The sequence below is a fragment of the Mastomys coucha genome, unplaced genomic scaffold, assembly GCF_008632895.1.
Source record: "Mastomys coucha isolate ucsf_1 unplaced genomic scaffold, UCSF_Mcou_1 pScaffold15, whole genome shotgun sequence".
NCBI lineage: Eukaryota > Metazoa > Chordata > Mammalia > Rodentia > Muridae > Mastomys > Mastomys coucha.
The window spans coordinates 114,289,786-114,310,010 of NW_022196897.1; the positions used below are offsets into that span (position 1 = coordinate 114,289,786).

The 20,225-nt window shown below is 44.1% G+C and overlaps 1 protein-coding gene across 1 annotated transcript in view; it reads left to right on the forward strand.

The window, feature by feature from the left end:
• The window catches only part of Mertk (MER proto-oncogene, tyrosine kinase), a 101,286-nt gene that overhangs the window by 38,877 nt on the left and 42,184 nt on the right, over positions 1-20,225 (forward strand). The window contains exons 5-7 of the mRNA XM_031371851.1: positions 7,554-7,640; positions 9,304-9,419; positions 16,685-16,868. Of these exons, the coding sequence (XP_031227711.1) occupies positions 7,554-7,640; positions 9,304-9,419; positions 16,685-16,868 (387 nt within the window). The remainder of the gene's footprint in view (positions 1-7,553; positions 7,641-9,303; positions 9,420-16,684; positions 16,869-20,225) is intronic.

Below are 20,225 nucleotides of genomic sequence, written 5' to 3' on the forward strand. Positions count from 1 at the left end.
GGGGGGGGGGGCAGGGTCCTAACCCTGTATGTGAATGCTAACCGTACAGTTTATCATTGAGCTGTACTCCAACCCTGTGTTTTAAAAGTTTTCTAGGATTCACATTGATTATACCAAAATAACATGTCAGATTTATATTCAAGTCATTCAACCAACTTAACAATTGCCTCAAAAATGTAGCCATCCACCTGCCTCCCTGTTCTTTCTCATGAGGAGGAGGTAACACGAGGTGCCTCACCGGCTCAGAATCTTATCATCTTTTTTAGACTCATTTAATTTATTTTATGTACATGAGCATTTTGTCTGCTTGTATCTATGTGTACAGTGTGTGTCCCTGGTCCCCATGGAGGTAGAGAGGATCTGATTCCCTGGAATTGGAGGCATAGTTTTCAGCACTATGTCGGTGCTGAAAACCAAATCTGGATCCTCTGCAAAAACAAGTGCTCTTAAATACTGACCTGTCTCTCTGGCCCCTCCTAAAATACTTTGTTTTGTTTGATGGGAAAGATGGAATAGCTGATACCCAACTGTGAAGGCCTCTTGAGCCAATAATGTATCCTAGTTGGAAGCCTGAAATGTACCCAAATTCTTCTCTCTGCTCTGTCTGGCAGTCAGTCATCAGGTTCCACACGTTGTTCTCGACTGTCTGCTGAGCTCCTTCCCTGTGCTTTTCCACAGTGATGCCCTTAATTCATATCTCCTTGCTTCCTTGCCAGCACTGTTGTCACTGCACCCTGTGACCCTGCCTGCATTCCTTGTCCCTCTGTCCTTTGTGCCCTCCCCTCCCCCAGCCTGCTACCTACACAGTGAGTCACTCTCTACTCTGTCAGCTTTCTCCTAAATCACAGAGCATCCCACTGCAGGCAGGACCATCCAGTCCAAGCTGGTCGGTCGAAGTCTACCGTTTCACTCTGATGACCTGCCTCCCTCAGTTCTTTGACCTATATCCCCCTCCACCCCTCCTGAAGCATCGATGCCTGCACATGGACTCTCATGAGCCTCTGGCACTATGCCATCTTGCTTGGCTTCCTAGAGTGTCTTTCTGGTAAGCTTCTCTTCCGTCTTTTGACTTTTTGCCCTCTGCTCATCTCTGAATGCCTGCCTGGCATTATCTGTACTTGTCTGTACAGATAAGTACACTCTGCCCTTATCTGTACACTCAGAGCCCCTCTGACTTCAGCACCTCTGCTTCATCCTCCACCACAACCATCTACTTGTCAGGTCCCAGGAGAGGCTAGTATTCCCTGTACTGACTATGTGAGAAGTATTAGCTAGTATAGCCCTCACTCTTCAGTGAACGGCTGAATGAACCACTGAACAAATGAACAGTTAACCTAAGGTCTGGAGATGCAGCCCAGCACCCATAAAGCCCTGCATTAGATTCCTAGCACCATGGAAACTAGACATGGAGGTGCATACCTGTAATCCCAGCACTTGGGGAGTGGGAAGTAGAAACATCATAGATTCAAGGTCATTCTTGACGATTTAGTGAGTTGGAGGTAGTCTGGGATACATGAGATTTCATCTTAAAAAAAAAAAAAATCCTGGATACAAACTTTTCCTACTAATCCAAGAAGGAGTATCAAGTAGGGAAGTAGTTGACTGGCCCAGGCAGCTTGGACTGCTTTGAGCAAGCTTACTTGCTTCAGACAGGATCTGGCTTCAGACTGGCCTCATCTCTAGAAGAGCTGGAGTTACAGGAATATGTCACCACACTCGTGGCACTTTTCTCCTCTTGTCACAATCCCTCCCCACCTGACGCTAATGTAAAAACTGTCCCGAAGACACAGGAGGAAAGGTACTGTGTCTGAAGGCCATTATTCTGAGTGAACAAAGCCAGCCTCAAAGGTTGCATAGGGTCTGATTCCAGTGAAACCACTGTTTCCAAGTGCTAAATTACCACAGCAGAGAAGGGATCAGTTCTCTCTGTTGGTTCTCTTAGGCTAAGACATTCCCATGGGGGAGTCCTTTTTCAGTGGAATATTTTGTAGGTACAAATCTGTACCTGTGATTAAAATTTCATAGGATTATACACACATAAATGTGTCCTCCCCCAAGGGGAAAAAAACTGATGAAATCAGAGTAAGGTTGGATTTTAGTGACTAGCAGTGTGCCAAAGTCACCTTCATGGTTTCTGTCCTAGTATTATGACTGTTTAAAATCTTTTCCATGGAGAAGGTGGAGGAGGGGAGGGAACAGGAACTTGGTGCTATTTTTGCAACTTTTTTATAAATCTAAAATTGCTTCAATCTGAATTTTTTTCCCTTTTAAAGAAGCATTTTGTAAGGCTTGGTGGTAGAGAGCTTGCCTACCATACACAAGGCCTGGTTTCTGCTTTCTGCACTGTAAAGCAAACAAAATGCCCAGCCCAGGCCTGAGAGTGTAGTTCAGTGGGTAAAGTGTTTATCTGTCATTCGTGAGTCCCCAGGTTGATCTCCAACATGGAATAAACCAGGTGTGGCAGGGTACCGTGCCTGTAATCCTAGCCTTCAGGATGTAGGGCAGGAGGATCAGACGTTTAAAGTCATCATCACTTACGTGGTGAGTTTAAGATCATCGTGGGCTACTGAGTGAGACCCTGTCTCAAAAACAGAAAATAAAATCCTTAGCACCAGAAACAACAAATAAGTAAATGGCTTTTATCTTGAGCAACTCCAAATCCGAAATGTACGAAGACCTTTCCTGCCTGGTTCTTATGGTGGAGTGTAGGTGACTGAGTATGACCTTTCTTAGCATACAGATTGATGATGGCATCTTGTTGTTTTGTGTTGCTGGACAACTTACACAACCTCTTTTTTAAATTTAATTTTACTTTTATTTATGAGTATATTGGGAAGGTGGGTGTACGAGAGTGCAGTGCCCATCATGTAAAAGAAGGCTTCGGATCCCCTGTACTGGAGAGACGGCTTGCCGGTTAAGAGCACCTGTTGCTCCTACACAGAGTACTGGAGTTCGGTTCCCAGCAAGGGTATCAGGCAGCTCACAACCACCTCTAACTCCTTCCTGGTCCACGGGAGTCAGTGCCTTCTTCTAGACTCCGTGGGCACCCACACACAGAAGATGTACACCCAAATAGACAACTACACGCAGATAAAAATAAAGCTTTTTAAAAACCCCCACCAATTATCTGTTTAAGTGGACAACTAACAACTAGTTTTTGTTTTAGTTAGCTGGATATAGTTCCTAATATTCGTCATAATAACCATGGCAGTGAGAACTTATACAAATCAGTTTCTTATTCTTACAGTGCTTGCCAAGCGATTTGCTTTGAATCCCATTACATCTTTAATACCTGTTTTGTAATCGGGAACTTGCTTAAAGTCTGTTCTTTGGAGGGCAGCTGGAACAATCCTGACAAAGCCGAATCTACCAGTCCTCCTCTAGAGCTCCAGGCTTCTGCTACTCTGGAAAAAGGCTTGGGCTGTTTGAGTGCTAGGATTCCCCAGGCTTTTCCTAGGTATTTCCCCTGAGGCATTGCTCAAGCTCTACCTTCAACCTCTCCCTTGGTTGAAAATGAGAGCCTGCTTTCCCACCCACCCAGACTATCCAGTCTTCAGAGGTTTGCTGGTCCTGTCACCTTCCTGCCTTCTTTCTGCACAGCAATCAGCTTCTCTATTAGGTCGTGCTTCATTTTGCTCGGGGTGGAGGGTTGGGGATGTGAGCTCTAAGGGACAGGAATTAAAGATATCCCAGGCTCCTGGGGGGAAAAAGTCTAGTACCTAGTGAGTACTCAGTATTTGTTGAGTGGATAAAACCAGAGCAGACGGAGTTCCAAGTAATAAGCCATTTTCCCCATACATTGTGTTCTGTGTGTTGCATTCTCGGGTAGAGAGACAGACATGGAAAAAAAATGAAAATGCAGGATTGTTTATTTCATTAAATTTCAGGATTGCTTAATCCAGAGCTCAGAGACTTGGCCTAACTGCTCCTGGAAGTTGCTTCCTCAGCAACTGTGATTGTCCTTCCCTCAAGGGAACATCTTGTTCCTCAAAGCTCCTTAAAATATCTCAGGTTTGGGTCACAGGCTGCCATTTCTCAAACTCTGTGTGTGTGTGTGTGTGTGTGTGTGTGTGTGTGTCTGTGTCTGTCTGGGGTGGTAGGGCAAGCAAGACAGCTATAGACTGTCTATCATCCTGGGACTGGGGGAGGGAAGCCTTTCACGGGAACCCCAGGGACAGGCAGGGAGGAAGAGGTTTCAGGCACTGTGGAACCTCCTCTAGGAGCATTCAAGATCTGTGGGAGGAAGCGTGGAGACCCAAGACTCATAGATGCCGTTCTCCCAGGAAAGCCACAAGGGTTTGGGTTATAAAACTCTCAGTTTATTTCAACCTGGTGGTATTGTCCCTGCATAGAGGGGACCAGTCAAGGGAGAAGAGGCTGGCTTTTCCTGCCGAGCACTCTGTATAGCCAGTTGGCTGTGAAAAAACGAGACTGTGCTTGGGACGCATATTTTGTGCCACTAAACCAAAAAAACATGAGGGAAAAAGTTACACAGGGCAGGGTGTGGTTCTGTGGTAGAGCAGTAGCCTAGAGTGCATGAGGTTGGAGTTCTGTCCCTGGAATGCGAAGGATAGAATACTTGTAGGGTGGAGGTGGGATAGGGTGGAGTGGGGTGGGAGTGTGGTGGAGGTGGGATAGGGTTGGGTGGGGATGGGGTGGGGTACCCCTGAAGCTGTAAGTATTAGTCTAGTTTTGGAGAAAGTTACCTTTATTTAGATGGGTTTCCACGTCTGTCTGCTTGTGTCTGTTTGGCTTGTGGGGGTCAACACCCCCCCCCCACGTGGAGAAGCATTGGCGCTGGTCTGGTGTGGCTACCTTGTGCCGCTGAGACATCTGCTATAAACTGTTTTTCTGACCTTGTGTAAACTTTGGAGAGAAAAAAAAAAAAAAAACAAAGAGGAAAATGACTTCCTGCTTGATCTAAAATCAAGTCGCACAGTAGCCAGCTTCCCTTTAAGCACTTGTCTATCGGTCCACCATAGAGGCCAGAACAGTGTGCCGGGCTGATTGCCCTCCTTCAGGGAGCTGCAGTGAAATACTGGATCCCAGTGAAATAAACCTGGGTTGCCGTAGGGCTGACTCTTCCTGCCTCGCTCAGTGTGGAATGTGATTTTTGTAGTTCATACTCCATGTATATTTCCTAAAAGTTTGGATAAGAGTAACTGAAATCAAATAATAGGTACTGGCCTGCAGACATCTACCACACCTTAAGTAAGTAAGTAAGTAAATAAATAATAGAATTCCTTGTGTTCTGAAGGAGCCAAAACGGGGTTTTCCTAAATAAGAGCCAAGCATTGTAAGCTCTTGGGAGCTGGTCGGATGCGTGTCTCCCCTGGGAGGTCAGGACCCATTGGTTATGAGAATGCTGCAGGCTGACAGCGAGGCTGTGGCATGGCGCATGGCAGAATGCACCCCATGTGCCATGGGTCCTGGCTTGGTCCTCACTGTGTACATTCTCTTTCCCACAAATCCCAACTGGCAGATGCCCCGTGGGGGCTGTTGTTGGTTTGCCACCTGCCTCTCATCCCTTCCTCCTTTTCCAGGAAGTAGAGACTCCCCTTGCCCTTCTCCCAGAGTCCCAGTGCAGCAACTCTCAAAGAATTTGGTGTCGGGATCCCTTTAAGAGTTAAAAATTGTTGAAAAAAGAAAAACAAAACAAGTTTGTACTAAATATGCCTATCTAGTTACGGAATTAGAAAGTAAAATGGAAAACTTAAAAAAAAAAGAAAAGGATATACAAGCCTATGTCTATGTTCCACTGACTGGTAGACATGCGGTGTCATCATATGGCATCACTCTCTGGAAAATTCCTTCATGCGTTCATGAGATAATGAGCATGAAAAGAAAGATAACATTGCTATTATGAGAATAAGCTGACTTTTGAGGGCAAGTGTCGCTGGCCCCTCCTGAAGTCTGTGGACCTGAGTCTGAGAACAGCAGCTACGGCACCTTGACTCAGGGTTCAGAGCTTTCTAGACTGCATGCACAGAAAATTACAATTTGATCTGGCAAAGGAGGAGGGGGAAATGTAGCTTGCTTATCAAACTGAAGTCTTGGGTCTCATCTCCATGACTTGGTTCTCACTGACACAAGAAAACATGGAATTATTTATACCAATTAATTGTTACCTGATAATTTCTTTTTCTCTCTTTCTTTCTCTCTCTTTTTCTTTCTTTCTTTCTTTCTTTCTTTCTTTTGTTTTTGTTTTTTGTTTTTTTGTTTTCTCGAGCCACAGTTTCTCTGTATAGCTCTGACTGTCCTGGAACTCACTCTGTAGATCAAGCTGGCCTCAAACTCAGAAATCCACCTGCCTCTGCCTCCCAAGTGCTGGGATTAAAGGCATGTGCTACCACTGCCCAGTGATAATTTCTTCTTCTTCTTCTCCTTCTCCTTCTCCTTCTGCTCCTCCTCCTCCTCCTCCCCCTCCTCCTCCTCCTCCTCCTTCTTCTTCTTCTTCTTCTCTTCTCCTCTTCTTCTTCTTCTTCTTCTTCTTCTTCTTCTTCTTCTTCTTCTTCTTCTTCTTCTTCTTCTTCTTCTTCTTCTTTTTTGGTTTCTCCAGACAGGGTTTCTCTGTATATCCCTGGCTGTCCTGGAACTCACTCTGTAGACCAGGCTGGCCTCAAACTCAGAAATCTGCCTGTCTCTGCCTCCTAAGTGCTGGGATTAAAGGCGTGTGCCACCAGCACCCAGCGATAATTTCTATAAATATAATCAATCCAAAAGAAAGAAAATCATACGATTATTATTCAAAGATTTTCAAGCACCCATGCGGATGCCACTAAAATAGACTTCACAGGAGAAGTAGAAAATCATGGTGGAAATTTTAAATTCAGTAGGAGGAGTGATTCCAGCCGGTGATGTTGTGTCAAGATACTGCAGATGGAGTTGGGGATTAGGTATGCCCAAGGGCCTAGATTCTATCCAGTTTTCTAGGTCTCTACTATTACATTTTCTTCAGCTGCTTCAATCATGGAAAATTTTGAAAAGTTGACATCAGAATGTCTGAGCAGCTATGCATACTTTTCAAAATTAGGAAGAAACACACAGGGGAGATAAGGATGCCCCCTTCCTGCAGAGTAGTCATCCACAAGCACGTGCTTGTGTGTTGACTTTTGTGTTTGTGACTGAACTCTGGCTGGCTGGAGTGGCTCGCACCCTTAATTGCAGCACTTAGGAGGCAGAGGCAGACAGATCTCTGTGAGTTCAAGGCCAGCCTGGTCTGCAGAGTGAGTTCCAGGGCAACCAGAACTACATAGATAGACTGTCTCAACTTCTCCCACCTAACTCAAAAAAGTCTGAACCACACTACCTGGCATTCAGGCATGAAGGGGTGCAAACAGCTGCTTCCGGGGCTGCTCTGCCCTGCTCTGGGAACCTGTGGCTTCTTCTCAGGTTGGTTTTCCTATAGCTAGCATGCGTTTCTCTTTAGATTAATTTTACATTTTAGGCTAGAAGCTATGACCCAAGAAATAAAAGCTGGCAAAGCCACAGGTCTCTAGCCCGGGCCAGCCTGTTTATCTGCCTTGAATCTCACAAGTGCCCTTCCATCCCAGGTCTGACAGAGACTGCAGTCTTCAGCTGTGAGGCCCACAATGACAAAGGGCTGACAGTGTCCACGGGTGTGCAGATCAACATTAAAGGTGAGCAGCAAGGCCAGAGCTCTCTAGCAGGTCCTGGGGGCTGAGAAGGGACACAGGATTGGGTCTGCTTTACTCCATGACTTTCTTTGTAACACTGTAACACTGCACAAGTCTCTTCTCCTCTTTGGTGTTAGTGTCGGAAAACTTGAAACAATTCTAAAGCCCTCTTATTATTGAGGCTTGGTTGTTTGGTACAAGTAATATGCTCATAGCAGTTCTTGGCACATACGTCATTGATAAGCATTATTTAGTGTAGTTCTGCTTAGCACAGGAAGAAAATAAGCTAGAAGCTTTACCTCCATTTTCGATTTCCCCTTTCTGTCTTGTACTTACCCTCATTAACCCTTGAAGAACCCAGAGGTGGGCTCATCAGGGCTGCTGCTGGTGAGGACTGGGCCAACGGAGCCTGATCCAAATCTTACAAGAGGGAGACTTACAACTGGGAGCAGAGAGCAGGCGGGATCAGTCTGTCTCCTCCTCTCCCTCTCCATCTTACCTCCCATTTCACTAGATGGGAGCTCACTGGACAGTTGATTGACAGTAACAGAGTCCAAGGCAGATGTTAGTGGAGACATTACAGTCCATCACCCTGTTTCGACTCCTGTGTAATAATGGGTATTGACACCCAAAACTTGGAAGGAAAATCTACAAGCAAATTCTGCCATATTTTATCTTTATGTCATCATTCTTACTCACGGAAACTCAAACACATTTTATATTTTACTGTCACATAGATCTTTAGATAGTGAAGAGTAAATCTTGGGTTCATGGTTCTTCCCTCTTATCCTTGGGAAATCAAAGCAACACAAAGACGTGTTGGGATATGCTGGATGATAAGTTAAAGACTGGGCATGCAGAGAAGGGGATTTAAAACTACGGAAGGAGCTCTAAAAGGCTCTGATTTTAGTTTCGGTAAATGGACTGGATGAAGGATATGACATAGCATTTTGTAAAGGTTCATTGCAAAAAAAAAAAAAAAAGGCAAACTAAAAGTGACTCCTGGAGGAAGTGTATAACTTCCTTCCTTTTCCACAAATTCCGCTATTACAGCTTCAAAAGGCATGTTGGGAATCTCAGAAATCCGTCAGTGGGTGTAGAGTTGTAAAGACGCATTTACTAAGTCTAAGGTTTAAACTTCTCAGAGTTTAGACATGTATAAAATGGGAAGCATTGAAATGTATTCTTCATGTAGAATCTCTTCTAAACTTTCTTTAAAAACTCTATCCTATTTCCAAAGCTTGTAGGCTATCTGTGCATTTATTTTAAGACAAGATGACCTTGAACTTCTGCTCTTTCTGCCTTGTCCAGCGCTGTTTTAACCTTCATTTATCTTAAAACTTTTATCAGAACAACCAAGACCCCCTTTGTATAATCCAGTGGTCTTCAATCTCCTAATGCTGCAATCCTTTAACCCAGTTCCTCATGCTGTGGTGACCCCCAACTACAAAATTATTTTGTTGCTACTTCAGAACTATAATTTTATTACTGTTATGAATGGTAATGTAAATATTTGTGTTTTCCAATGTTAAGTGACTCTGGTGAAAGAGTTGTTTGACACCCCAGAAGGGTCACAACACACAGGTTGAAACTGACTGGTTTGATACTTGTGGCCTCCTGTGGTTTATAATTGTGATTATATGTGTGTGTCTTTGTTTTTTCATAGTAATCCCCTCCCCACCCACTGAAGTCCACATCATCAACAGTACAGCACACGGCATTCTGGTCTCCTGGGTCCCTGGTTTTGATGGCTACTCCCCACTTCAGGACTGCAGCATTCAGGTACATGTCCAGGATGTGAGGTGCTGAGTGGTGCTCTCTGACTTTCCCTCCTCCTCCCCAGGATAGGCATGGAAGGTGTAGCTCCACTTCTGTTCAGAACCTCTTCCACTCCCCTCGGTGTCCACCATCATGGCTCTTTTGATTCTCTGGCCATGGTGCTCCATTATGGCCCAGGACTCAAGCAGGAGAGAAACACATATCCAAGGGCCATGAAGCCAGGGATCGTTCTTTATAAATTACATAGACACATCCCTGAATGAAAGCTGGTTTGTGACCAAAGGTCCAGGAGGCTACACACCTCCCAGAATGTCTTGTCCTGTGCTGGTGTTATGAAGGACAGTTAGTTGTAGCAGCCCAAGGTGGATCATGTATGCTATCTCTTGGGGAAACGGGGTTAGGGGTTGGATTTGCAGGCCTTGTTCAATCTTCAGTTCCTTTTAACATTAGCTAAAGTTACTATGAAACAGGGTTGGGAAAAATATGGGTGGGTCACCCTAAATGATACTTTGCTGTGGTATAAGCTGTACTCTTGAGTGTTCCTCTCATGAAAACAGAAACAGTGTCAGTAGCATTGTCACTTAGCAAGAGCCTACTGCAACCGAGGCATTCTGCAGATACCTCTTGCTTAAAACACACTCAACCTTATGGGTGAGTGACAGCACCAGAATTCAGACCCCTGAAGATCTGATGCCCGTCAATATTAGAGCTCAGAGGTCCTAACTCCACAGTCAGATAAGACACTGTGTGGGAGCTAGTTAGCAGTCACTCAGGGACTGTCTGCTGACGGTAAGATTGTATTCTGCCTTGTCCATTGTTATGTATAGGAACAGAATTACTCTTAATTTCCTGAATATCTAGTTTTCTCATTAAAAACTCATTAATCAGCTGGGTGATGCTGGCGCACAACTTTAATTTCAGTATTCGGGGGTGGGGGGAACCGAGGCAGGTAGATCTCTGAGTTCGAGGCCAGTCTGGTCTACAGAGTGAGTTCCAAGATAGCTAGGGCAACACAGAAAACCAGTCTCAAAAAACAAACGATAAGCAAACAAACAAAAGTCATTAACCAGGCCAGCAAGTTGCCACCCAAACCTGACAGCCTGAATTTGATCCCACAGTAGGAGAGACCCAAGTCCTGAACATCATCTTCTGACCTTTACTTATGTATCATGGCACACAAGTGCCTCCCCCGCTCCCCATCATAATAATAATTAATAATAAATAAACAAATGAAATTAGATTTTAAAAAGACAAACACATTTATCTAGCATGCTTGTCATGCCAACTCAGTTTGGAGAAGTGACTTCCAGAGAATTTTGTGTTGATTAACCAGATGTTTTTCATACCAACTGGAATTAAGTTCTCTGCCCTTGGTGCCTCCTACTCTTATCTGACAGCTGTTCCTTCTCTGAAAAATAAAAACAAGCATTATCCCTAAAATAGTCTCCTCCCCCTACAGCTCCCAGTCTTGCCTAGCTCCTGCCTGACTTTGTATGAGAAGCTCAGTGCACTCCTTGTGCCTTCTGTCTCTCACCAGGAAATCCAATAGACTGATTAATGGTTTTGTTTTGTTTTTTAAAGACAGAGTCAGCCTCTTGTTGTCTGTAGTGGCCTTCTGCTCACTGTTGCCAAAAATAACCATGAACTCCTGTTCCTCCTGCTTCTGCCACCAAAGGGCTGGGAGTTACAGGTGTGTGCCACCAAACCTCATTGAAAAAAATTTACTATAAGCGCTTATGCTGCACATCTGTGCTAAGCATTTCCCTGTAAACATGGCTTTAGCTGTGTTCCAGGGCATTTTTGATTTGCTGTATTATCATTCACCTCAAGGAGTTTCTTTCTTGTTTTTGTTTTGTCTTTTTCTTTTCTTTCTTTCTCTCCTTTTTTCTTTCTTTCTTTCTTTTTCTTTTCTTTTTTTGTCTTTTTGATTACTTAGGAATGTGTTTAAATTCCATGCTTTTATATTTTTTTAAAAAATTATTCCCGTATGTGTGTGGTGTACTCCCATGTGTATATGCAGGTACATACATGTGTATATGCGTATACATGCGTGTGTGAGGTTGGAGGAGGCTGTCTGGTATCCTGTTCCATCACTTTCTGCCTAGTCTTCTAAGACAGAGTCTGTCATTGAAGCTTGGACAAGGCTGGCAGTCAGCAAGCCCCAGAGAGCCTCCTGCCTCTGCCTCTACCGCACTGGAGTTACACGGGACTGGGCGTATAGTCAGTCACAGTCAGCTTGGCATTGCTGATTTTTGTACCTGGGTCGTACATTCGGTCAGTGTTCTTACACACTGAGCCATCTCCTCAACTTCTTTGTTATTTCTAATGTTCCATTAGAAAATGCTTAGCATAATTTCAGTCATTTAACACTTATTAACGCTTGTTTAACAGCACAGAGGATGTCCTATTCTAGAGACCGCAGAGCACTAGAGATGGTGTAAACCAGTTGAAGTGTTCTGTGTGTAACAGTTTAGCCTAGCTACTTCGTTGTCTCACTCTGTCCTGTATCCTGTTTGTCTTCTGTCCTAGTATACTTCTGTCTGTAACTGTGAGTGAGGAGTCCCCGTCTCGTCTTATTTTTTAACCTTTTTTTCCCCTTTAATTCTACTAGTCTTGCTCTGTGTGGGTTCAGAGCTCTGTTGCTGGGTACAGTGAGGGAAGGATGTTGGTGTTTGTTCTTACGGACAAAGCTGGAGTTAGAACAAGCCTTCTGAAAAGCTGAACTGAGGAGCCAGACTGGGTATGGCAGACTGTCTCTCATGAGAGTGACTAACTTCAGGGAGACTCTGAGAGAGAATGGCTCCCACTTCCACTTCTTTGAGAGAGTGAGTCTCAGGGTGGGTGTGAGGAGGGGCAGGACAGCCAGGTGGCTGGAAGTACCAGGTCACTCCGGAAGGTGAAGGGTCAAACACCAGCTTCGCCCATTCCCTCTGACTTTGCTGTGGCTTTTCGTAGCTGTGAACTATATAAAAAAAAGCACCCCAGGGCAGACAAAGGGCAGGCCTCCCTCAGCCACCTTGGGCAATGTGGTGCCAGATGTGGCCATTCTGCACTCAAACCACCAGCTAGCTAGGCTCTCCTTCACTCTTTCTCCCTTCTGTCTCTGGTGGAATTGTTAGATGAGCAAATGACACAGGAAAGCCAGTTAAATGACACAGGCAATCTCGACATTTACCTATATTAAAAACTGGGCTTCATTTTTCTGAACTTCACACTTAGTAGAGTAACCTTTGTTTCCCATGGTAACCCTGCATGGAATCTAGAAGTTGTGTACAGTATGTCCCCTTCCCGGAGGGTCTGAGCATGGATTTTTAGTTCATCACCATTTAAAACTTGGTAGCAAATGAATGGTTTGGATGGGATTCAGGGCTGCACACTTTTGGGACACACCCTCTCACTTCCTTTGATCCTGACTATAGTTTCTTTCTTCATCCATTTTTTTGGGACACATGTTCCATTACTATTTTTAACTCCCTCACATGCTTCTTGCTGTTCTATGCCGCCCTTCTCCCCAGGGTCCACAGAGGAGGGCCATTTTAGAAATCCTATTTTTTCCCAAGAACCTGCCTGTTACATGCTCACAGAAGCTTCCGGAAGTGGGATTGAGGCAGAGAGCCAATTTCTTCCACCTTAGTTTTAGTGGGTGGTCACCAGGAAGTCAGTGCATAGTTTAATATGAAAGAACAAAAAGTCGTTTCTGCCAAAAAGCCACCCCAAGATAAGCACATGGTCCCTGTTTCTCAGACAGTGGTGGCTCCTCAGCCTTGAGCCTGCTGGTACCTTCCTGTCACCCACAAGGTCTGAGTCAGAGGTGGAATTCAGCCTTCACTCCACCCTCGTGGCATCTACCAGGGGACTCCAAAATGTTCCAAAATGTCTATTTATGGTCTTGTGCTAAATTGCACGCACACCTCTCCTGACATACCAACGTTGTATGCCCATAGCCTGTGATCACACCACCCTATTAAGGGGAGTTAGCTTTTGGATTAAAGATTTTCCCCCCAAAGTTGCTTTTGCTTGCTTGTCTTTTACCCACCGCTGTTCTGTCCTCTTCTGATTTTACATAGACATGAGGTGGAGAAACCACCTCCACCCTCATAACCCATTCCCAAACAGGATGTATGCATAGCAGGGAAGGGGGGAGTTTGGCCAAGAACTAGATTTTTGCTGAGAATCCTTTTCTCTTGCTCTGTGTACATAGACTTGGAGAATAGTGTGAAAGGAATTGTGGCATTTGTGAGGTGGGGTAAAGATGAGAAAATAAACATTTTAAGGAGATTAGAGAAAGGTTTGCTAGCTGAGATAGAAACCATCTTTTACTGTATATCCCAGCTTCCCCCAGAATATATGCCAACTGTGCATGCTCCTAAGTTTCTGAGTTTCTATTGGAGTGGAGACTGAGAAGGGTAACGGGCGCACTACCACAGCCAACCCCAGGCAAGGGCAGAAAATAATGTCACAAAATAAAGACAGAGATTTTTGCTGGGTATGGTAACTGCTAATCCTGGAGTGTTTATAAACCCAGCTACTCAAAGACTGAGAAGGGGGAACACAAGTTTGCCCACAACCTGGACTACACGATGAGACTCTCAAACTAGAAATGTAAAAAGGCCTCGAGGTGTTGGCAGCTCAATGGCAGGACAGTTGGTTGGCATGTGTGTAGGCCTGCAGTTCAACCTCAGTTCTGGCAAATGAAAACAAATCACACGGCCTTTAAAAAGAAGAAAGGTAATAGTCACGCACTAGCTTTGTCAATGTGGCACACTGTGTGGCCGGTATGGTATGGAAACAAGAGTGGCAGCAAACAGGCCATGGCTCCATCTGGGGATTCCTGAGGCCATGTTTGTAGCTGTGTGAAGCATGAAGCTCCATGAAGCAGCCTGGGAGTGAGATTGCAGATACAGAACTAAGAAGCTGGAAGATAAATATCTAAAGTGTAAACTTAAGAAAACCTCCCACCCCAGAAGAAAAGAAGCCCCAAAGTTCTCAGATGACAGTATCTTCCTGCAAGATGGCCTGCACCCCAGAACCTCAGTCCCTTCTAAAGTGTGTCTGCCTGGGGAGATGGTAGGCTAATGTAGTGCCTGAATACAATTCTGATGAAAGTCAGGTATTGCTGGATAAGAATTTTCTGACTGCCTCAGCATCTTGAGGAAGACTTTCAAGGCCTCTTTACTACTTCGGAAGTCAACATGACCAGAGTTTCCAACTGTAGTATAAAAGATGCAAAGATGGTGTGATGGCTACTCTTGGTTGTCAACTTTACTACATCTGGAATTAACTAAAATCCAGGTGGCTGGGTACAGCAGTGAAGAACTTCTTAATGAAATCATCAGAAGTAGGGAGATCCACCTTTAATCTAGGCCACACCTTCTGCTGGCAGCCTGTATAAAGGACATGGAAGACGGAAGCTTTCACTCTACCTGCTGCCCTCGCTCTCACTGGCAAGGCCATTCCATCACTGGTGCTGGAGGTTATTTCTTTCAACTGAAGACCAGATGAGATATTCAGCCTCACAGACTGAGAAATTACTGGACTCTTGGACTTTGCATTGGTAGACAGCCATTGTTGGTCTCGCTGGACCACAGCCTGTAAGGCATTCTAATAAATCCCTTATATGCCTATTTATTCTACTAGTCCTTATTAATATAGATGGTTCTACCAGGAACAAGGCATAGTGCTGGGAATTAAAAATGTGCCTCAGTTGTCTTCCCAGAATGACAAGGCCGTCACACTCTCAAATTCTGCAGCTGTGGTCACATGCACAAGACCGGGCCCATCAACAGCCTCCATGGAGTAGGGAGATGTTCATATGGCTTTACTCCTCCCTGAGAGTGGATAGGCAGGTAACAATTGTCAGCAAGGAGCAGCTCATAGAACCCCACTCCTTGAGGATTCATAGGCAGTTGATGATTGCTGACAGAGGAAGAGACTTGTCTTTCAGTAGGGTACCCATGGTTCTGTAAATAACCCCTCACCTATCCTCCTGTAGACAATCCTAATGAAATCCATATCGTGTACACACACACACACATACACACATGTACACACACACACATGATGGTGCTGGAGAATGGCTCAGGTGTTCGGAGCATTGTTTCCTTTTGCCATGACCCAGGTTGAGGGCCCAGCACCCACAGGCTCAGAACTGCCTGAAACTCCAGTTCCAGGGGATCTGGTGCCTTTTTCTGACATCCGCCAACACCAGGCATGTGTATGGTGCACATACATGCATGGTAAGACAGTCATACACATAAAATAAAAATAAATAATATATATTTTTAAGAAGACATAACCATAGAAGAGAGACCAAGACCTGGAAGAGGGTGGAGGGAACAAGAGAATGTAATTGTAATGGGAATCGAATATAATCAAAACACATTGATATACATGTATGAAAATGTTATAATGAAACCCATTATTATGGACAATTAACATGCTAATAAAAAACTTTAAAAGGAGACTGCAGAGATTGCTCAGTAATTAAGAATGCTTCCTGCTCTTCCAGAGGGCGTAAATTCATGTCTCAGCTACCACATCTGCTAGCTCACAAGCATGGAGATGCTAGTGAATGCAACCTAGGTCCTCTGAAAGAGCAGCCAGTGCTCTTCACTCTGAGCCATGTTTCTAACCCCAAGTTGTGAGCTTTTAAACTCATGATAAACTACATAGGAATAATAAAACCTCAGCTAAGCTGTTGGTGCTGTGTCAGAAGTGTGAAGTGAAACAGATCGTAGTAAAAATACAAGCATGGCACTCCTTATGAAGTACTGAAAATATGCTTGAATGCTATTTGGTGTCTGCTTTCCATGTTATCATAAAACAACAATGCTGACAAAAGCCAAGAAATCCACCTTCTAAAACGAGATTTGGAAATATTTAAAAGGCCAGATACTATGAAACAGAAGAATGGATTAAGAATTGAAGTGGGTCTGGGAGAAAGGGGGGGTACTTTCTATTTGAGTATGTGTGAGTTATAATTATTAATGTAGTAATAATGTCATTATCACAGTAACTATCTGCCTGTTGCCTGCCACAGTAAAACTCCACAGTATAGACATTTTCCTGAAGGCATCAGTTGTTGCCAGAGCAACATGAGTAACACAAGTAATGCTGATGGGGAATGTTGTGTGTGTCCTGAATGGAAGCAGGTCCTTCCTCCAGCACAGAAGGGCTACGTGCGGCCAACATCTGCGTGCCCAAGACTGACACCCCACCCCCGTCCCCCGTGTCTTACTAATACTACTTCGCATCTACTCTTCATTCAGGTCAAGGAAGCTGACCAGCTGAGTAATGGCTCAGTCATGATTTTTAATACCTCTGCTTCACCACATCTGTATGAAATCCAGCAGCTGCAAGCCCTGGCTAATTACAGCATCGCCGTGTCCTGTCGGAATGAGATTGGCTGGTCTGCAGTAAGCCCTTGGATTCTGGCCAGCACGACAGAAGGAGGTAATTGCTAAGATGCACAATGGCCAGTTTCCCCAGCAGCCTGTGATCAGACAAGCCTTTCCCAATCGCCCGATGTCCTGTGCACTCTACTTGTTGGGTGCATTTTAGTGGAGTGGTCAGTAAAATAGGAAAGGAAATAGTTTCTTAGAACTTTATCAGTACTGTATGTATGCAACATTTTCTTTTACGTGGGAAAACAGTGGCACTACTTTTAAAGCCAGTATTATTTTCAACAAACACACAATACACAGTTATTATTCAGCAACCCAAGGGGGAAGTCATTTTTTCATTAAATAAAATTCTAGCCTGACAGTTGTCTAGAGGGTGTCCTAGTTAGGTTGATGGAGACAAGGTCTCCCGACATAGTTTTGGCTGGCTTGGAACTTGCTATGCAAACCAGGCTGACCTCGAACTCTTAGAAACGCCCCTGCTTCAGCCAGGGATCCGAACAGCACGCGGTGGTTCCTCCCGCTTCTGCTGCGGGTTCCTGCCCTTATGGCCCTCGAAAGGACTGTGACCTGGAAGTGTAAGACAAAACAGACCCTTCCTTCCGCCAAGCTGCTGTGGCGTGGTGTTTATCACGGCAGCAGAAAGAGCTGTGCAGTGTGCAGTGCTGCCTTTTTTTTTTTTTTTAAAGGTTGGGGTTGAGTTCTTGCTTTTCCTTTTTCTGTATTCCAGTGTTCCACCGATTGCTTTCTTGCTTCATTTCCAGTGTAAAGGTGGTGGTAAACCTGATTTTGCTCCTCTGTATGGAAGATGTACTTTGTCCCATTTCTCCCCTTAGCACTCGTGTTGAACAATTTTAACTTTGATTTATTTTCCTTGTTCTTGAAGTTCATTGACTCCTTGCATGTGTGTGCTTATAGTTTGTATCACCTTGGGAACATCTGGCCTACACAGTATTGGAGACTAAATCCAGGACCTCATGCCTATTTGTATAAACACTCTATCACTGAGCTACACATCCCCATGTCTCCTCTATTTTTGGCCTTTTTACTTCTCTTTTTTAAGGACTTCAGCTATGTGCATAGCAGACCATTTGAAGTCCCATAATGCAGTGGTGCTCTGCTAATCCCTCCCCTCTTTCTCTCCTCATTTTTCCTTTGTAGAGTTTCTATTGCTATCTCTTCTGATTCAGTAATCTTACTTTGTTCAGCACCTAGTCTGCTACTAACCCTAACTAGTCTTTATCTTTCATATTGAGATTCTTGTCTATATGATCATATAGAATACCATTAGGATAATTGTTTTAATTCGAATGTTTGATAATTCTAACATCTATTCTATCTATGGTGATTTCTTAATATCCTAGTGTACTGGCTAGTTTGATGTCAGTTTGACATAATCTAAAATCATCTGAGAGGAGAGAACCTCAATTGAGAGCATTCCTCTGAAAGATTGGACTGTAGGCAAGCCTGTAGGGCATTTTCTTAATTGGTTGGGGGCGGGGGGGGGTCCAGCCCATTGTTGGTGGTACCACCCCTGGGCTGGCAGTCCTGGGTTCTACAGGAAAGTAGGCTGAGCAAGCCAGTAAGCAACACTCCTTCATGGCCTTTACATCAGCTCCCGTCTCCAGGTCTCTTCCTGTTTAGTTCCCGTCCTGATTTCCTTCAGTGATGGGCTATGATGCGAGATTGTAAGCCAAGTAAACTCTTTCCCAACTTTTGGTCATGTTGTTTCATCATAGCAACAGTAATCCTAACTGATATGCCTAGTATGGATAATCTTTTCTGGCTGTCACTGATTGTACTATGAGAATTCTACCTTGTTCGAAGAATTTCCTGTAAGTAGCAAGCTTTGTTTTAGCACACAGGTGAGCCAGTGAAAAACTATTTCATCTTGTTGGGTATTGCTGTTAAGATTTGTTGGGTAAGACCACAGCACTGCTCAGAATAGGGTCAGTTATTAACTACTGTAGAGACGAGATCGTTCTGTGTGGTCTGGCCAATGATCTTAAATCATAAGGGTTTCCAGTCTGATTGATGGGACCTGACACTGCCTTCAGCCTTTTGGATGCCTGGGCACTAATGCCTGTGAGCCTTTTACACCACTCTTTCCATAGCTTCCCTTGGAGCCACATGGGGACTCTCTTGACTTGCCCTACATGTATCTTTCTTGATTTATTCCCCTGTGTGTGTGTGTGTGTGTCTGTGTGTGTGTCTGTGTGTGTATGGCCTGTGCCACAGCATGTGTGTTGAGGTCAGAAGATGGCTTGGGGAAGTAAGTTCTCTCCTTCCACTTTCTGGGCTTTGAGGGTCACACTCGGGTCATCGGTCTTGAAGAAAGTATCTTTACCTGTTCTGTTACAGAGAGCATCCTTATGCACTGAACTGAACCATCTCCCTGGGCTGAGCACATTCTAGAGTAGCTCCCCAGGAGGGTACAGACTGCTGGTGCTCCCCTGCCCTTGTCTCACCCTTAGTTAGTCATTTTTCTGAATATAGACTGTTAAGTTAGAAAACTTTCACACCTCAAAATATTAGTTATTTCTGAGGTGTGTTTGTTGGTTTGTTGTTTTGGTTGCTATGGGAGATTTTCTACATTGTCTGTTTTTGATTTTTTTTTTTTTTTAGATTATCTTTATTCATTTGTCCTAGTGCTGTGATAGGCTATGATAGAGGATGTGTGTCAGCCATCATTGTGGGTGTTTAGTGGCCTCTTTAATCTAGAAAGCCAAGTCTTCACATGTTTTTCCTTTGAACGTTTTCTGCTTTGTTTTTTTTTCTTGATGTTTGTATGAGACATTTCAGGGACTTCTTTGATTTCTTTCATGATATGCTTTCTCAAATAGACTTATACTCTTTTTTTTTTAAATTCTAATTTCTTATTTACTTCATTTATTTTCCAATTTTCTTATTAAGTATTATTTTGCTAAGCATTATTTCTAATTTAAAGCCCCCCGCATTGGCTACTTTCTCCTTCGTTTCCTTTTTTTTGTACATATTAATTGATGTTTTGCTTTGTTATACTTTTTTTTTTAGATGTTTTCTTTATTTACATGTCATACAATATCTCCTTTCTCAGGTTCCCCTCCAAAACATAAAATAAAATAAAATAAAATAAAATAAAATAAAATAAAATAAAATAACAAAAACAAAGCCCTGTTCCCTCCCCACTCCCTCTGCTCATCACCCCATCCCCTCCTGCTTACTGGCCCTGGAATTCCCCTATACTGGGGCATAGAACCTTCACAGGGCCAAGGGCCTCTCCTCCCATTGATGACCGACTTGGCCATCCTCTGCCATTCATATGCTGCTGGAGCCATTAGTCCCACCATGTGTGCTCTTTGGTTTTAGTCCCTGGGAGCTCTGAGGGTACTAGTTAGTTCATATTGTTGTTCATGCTAAGGGGCTGCAA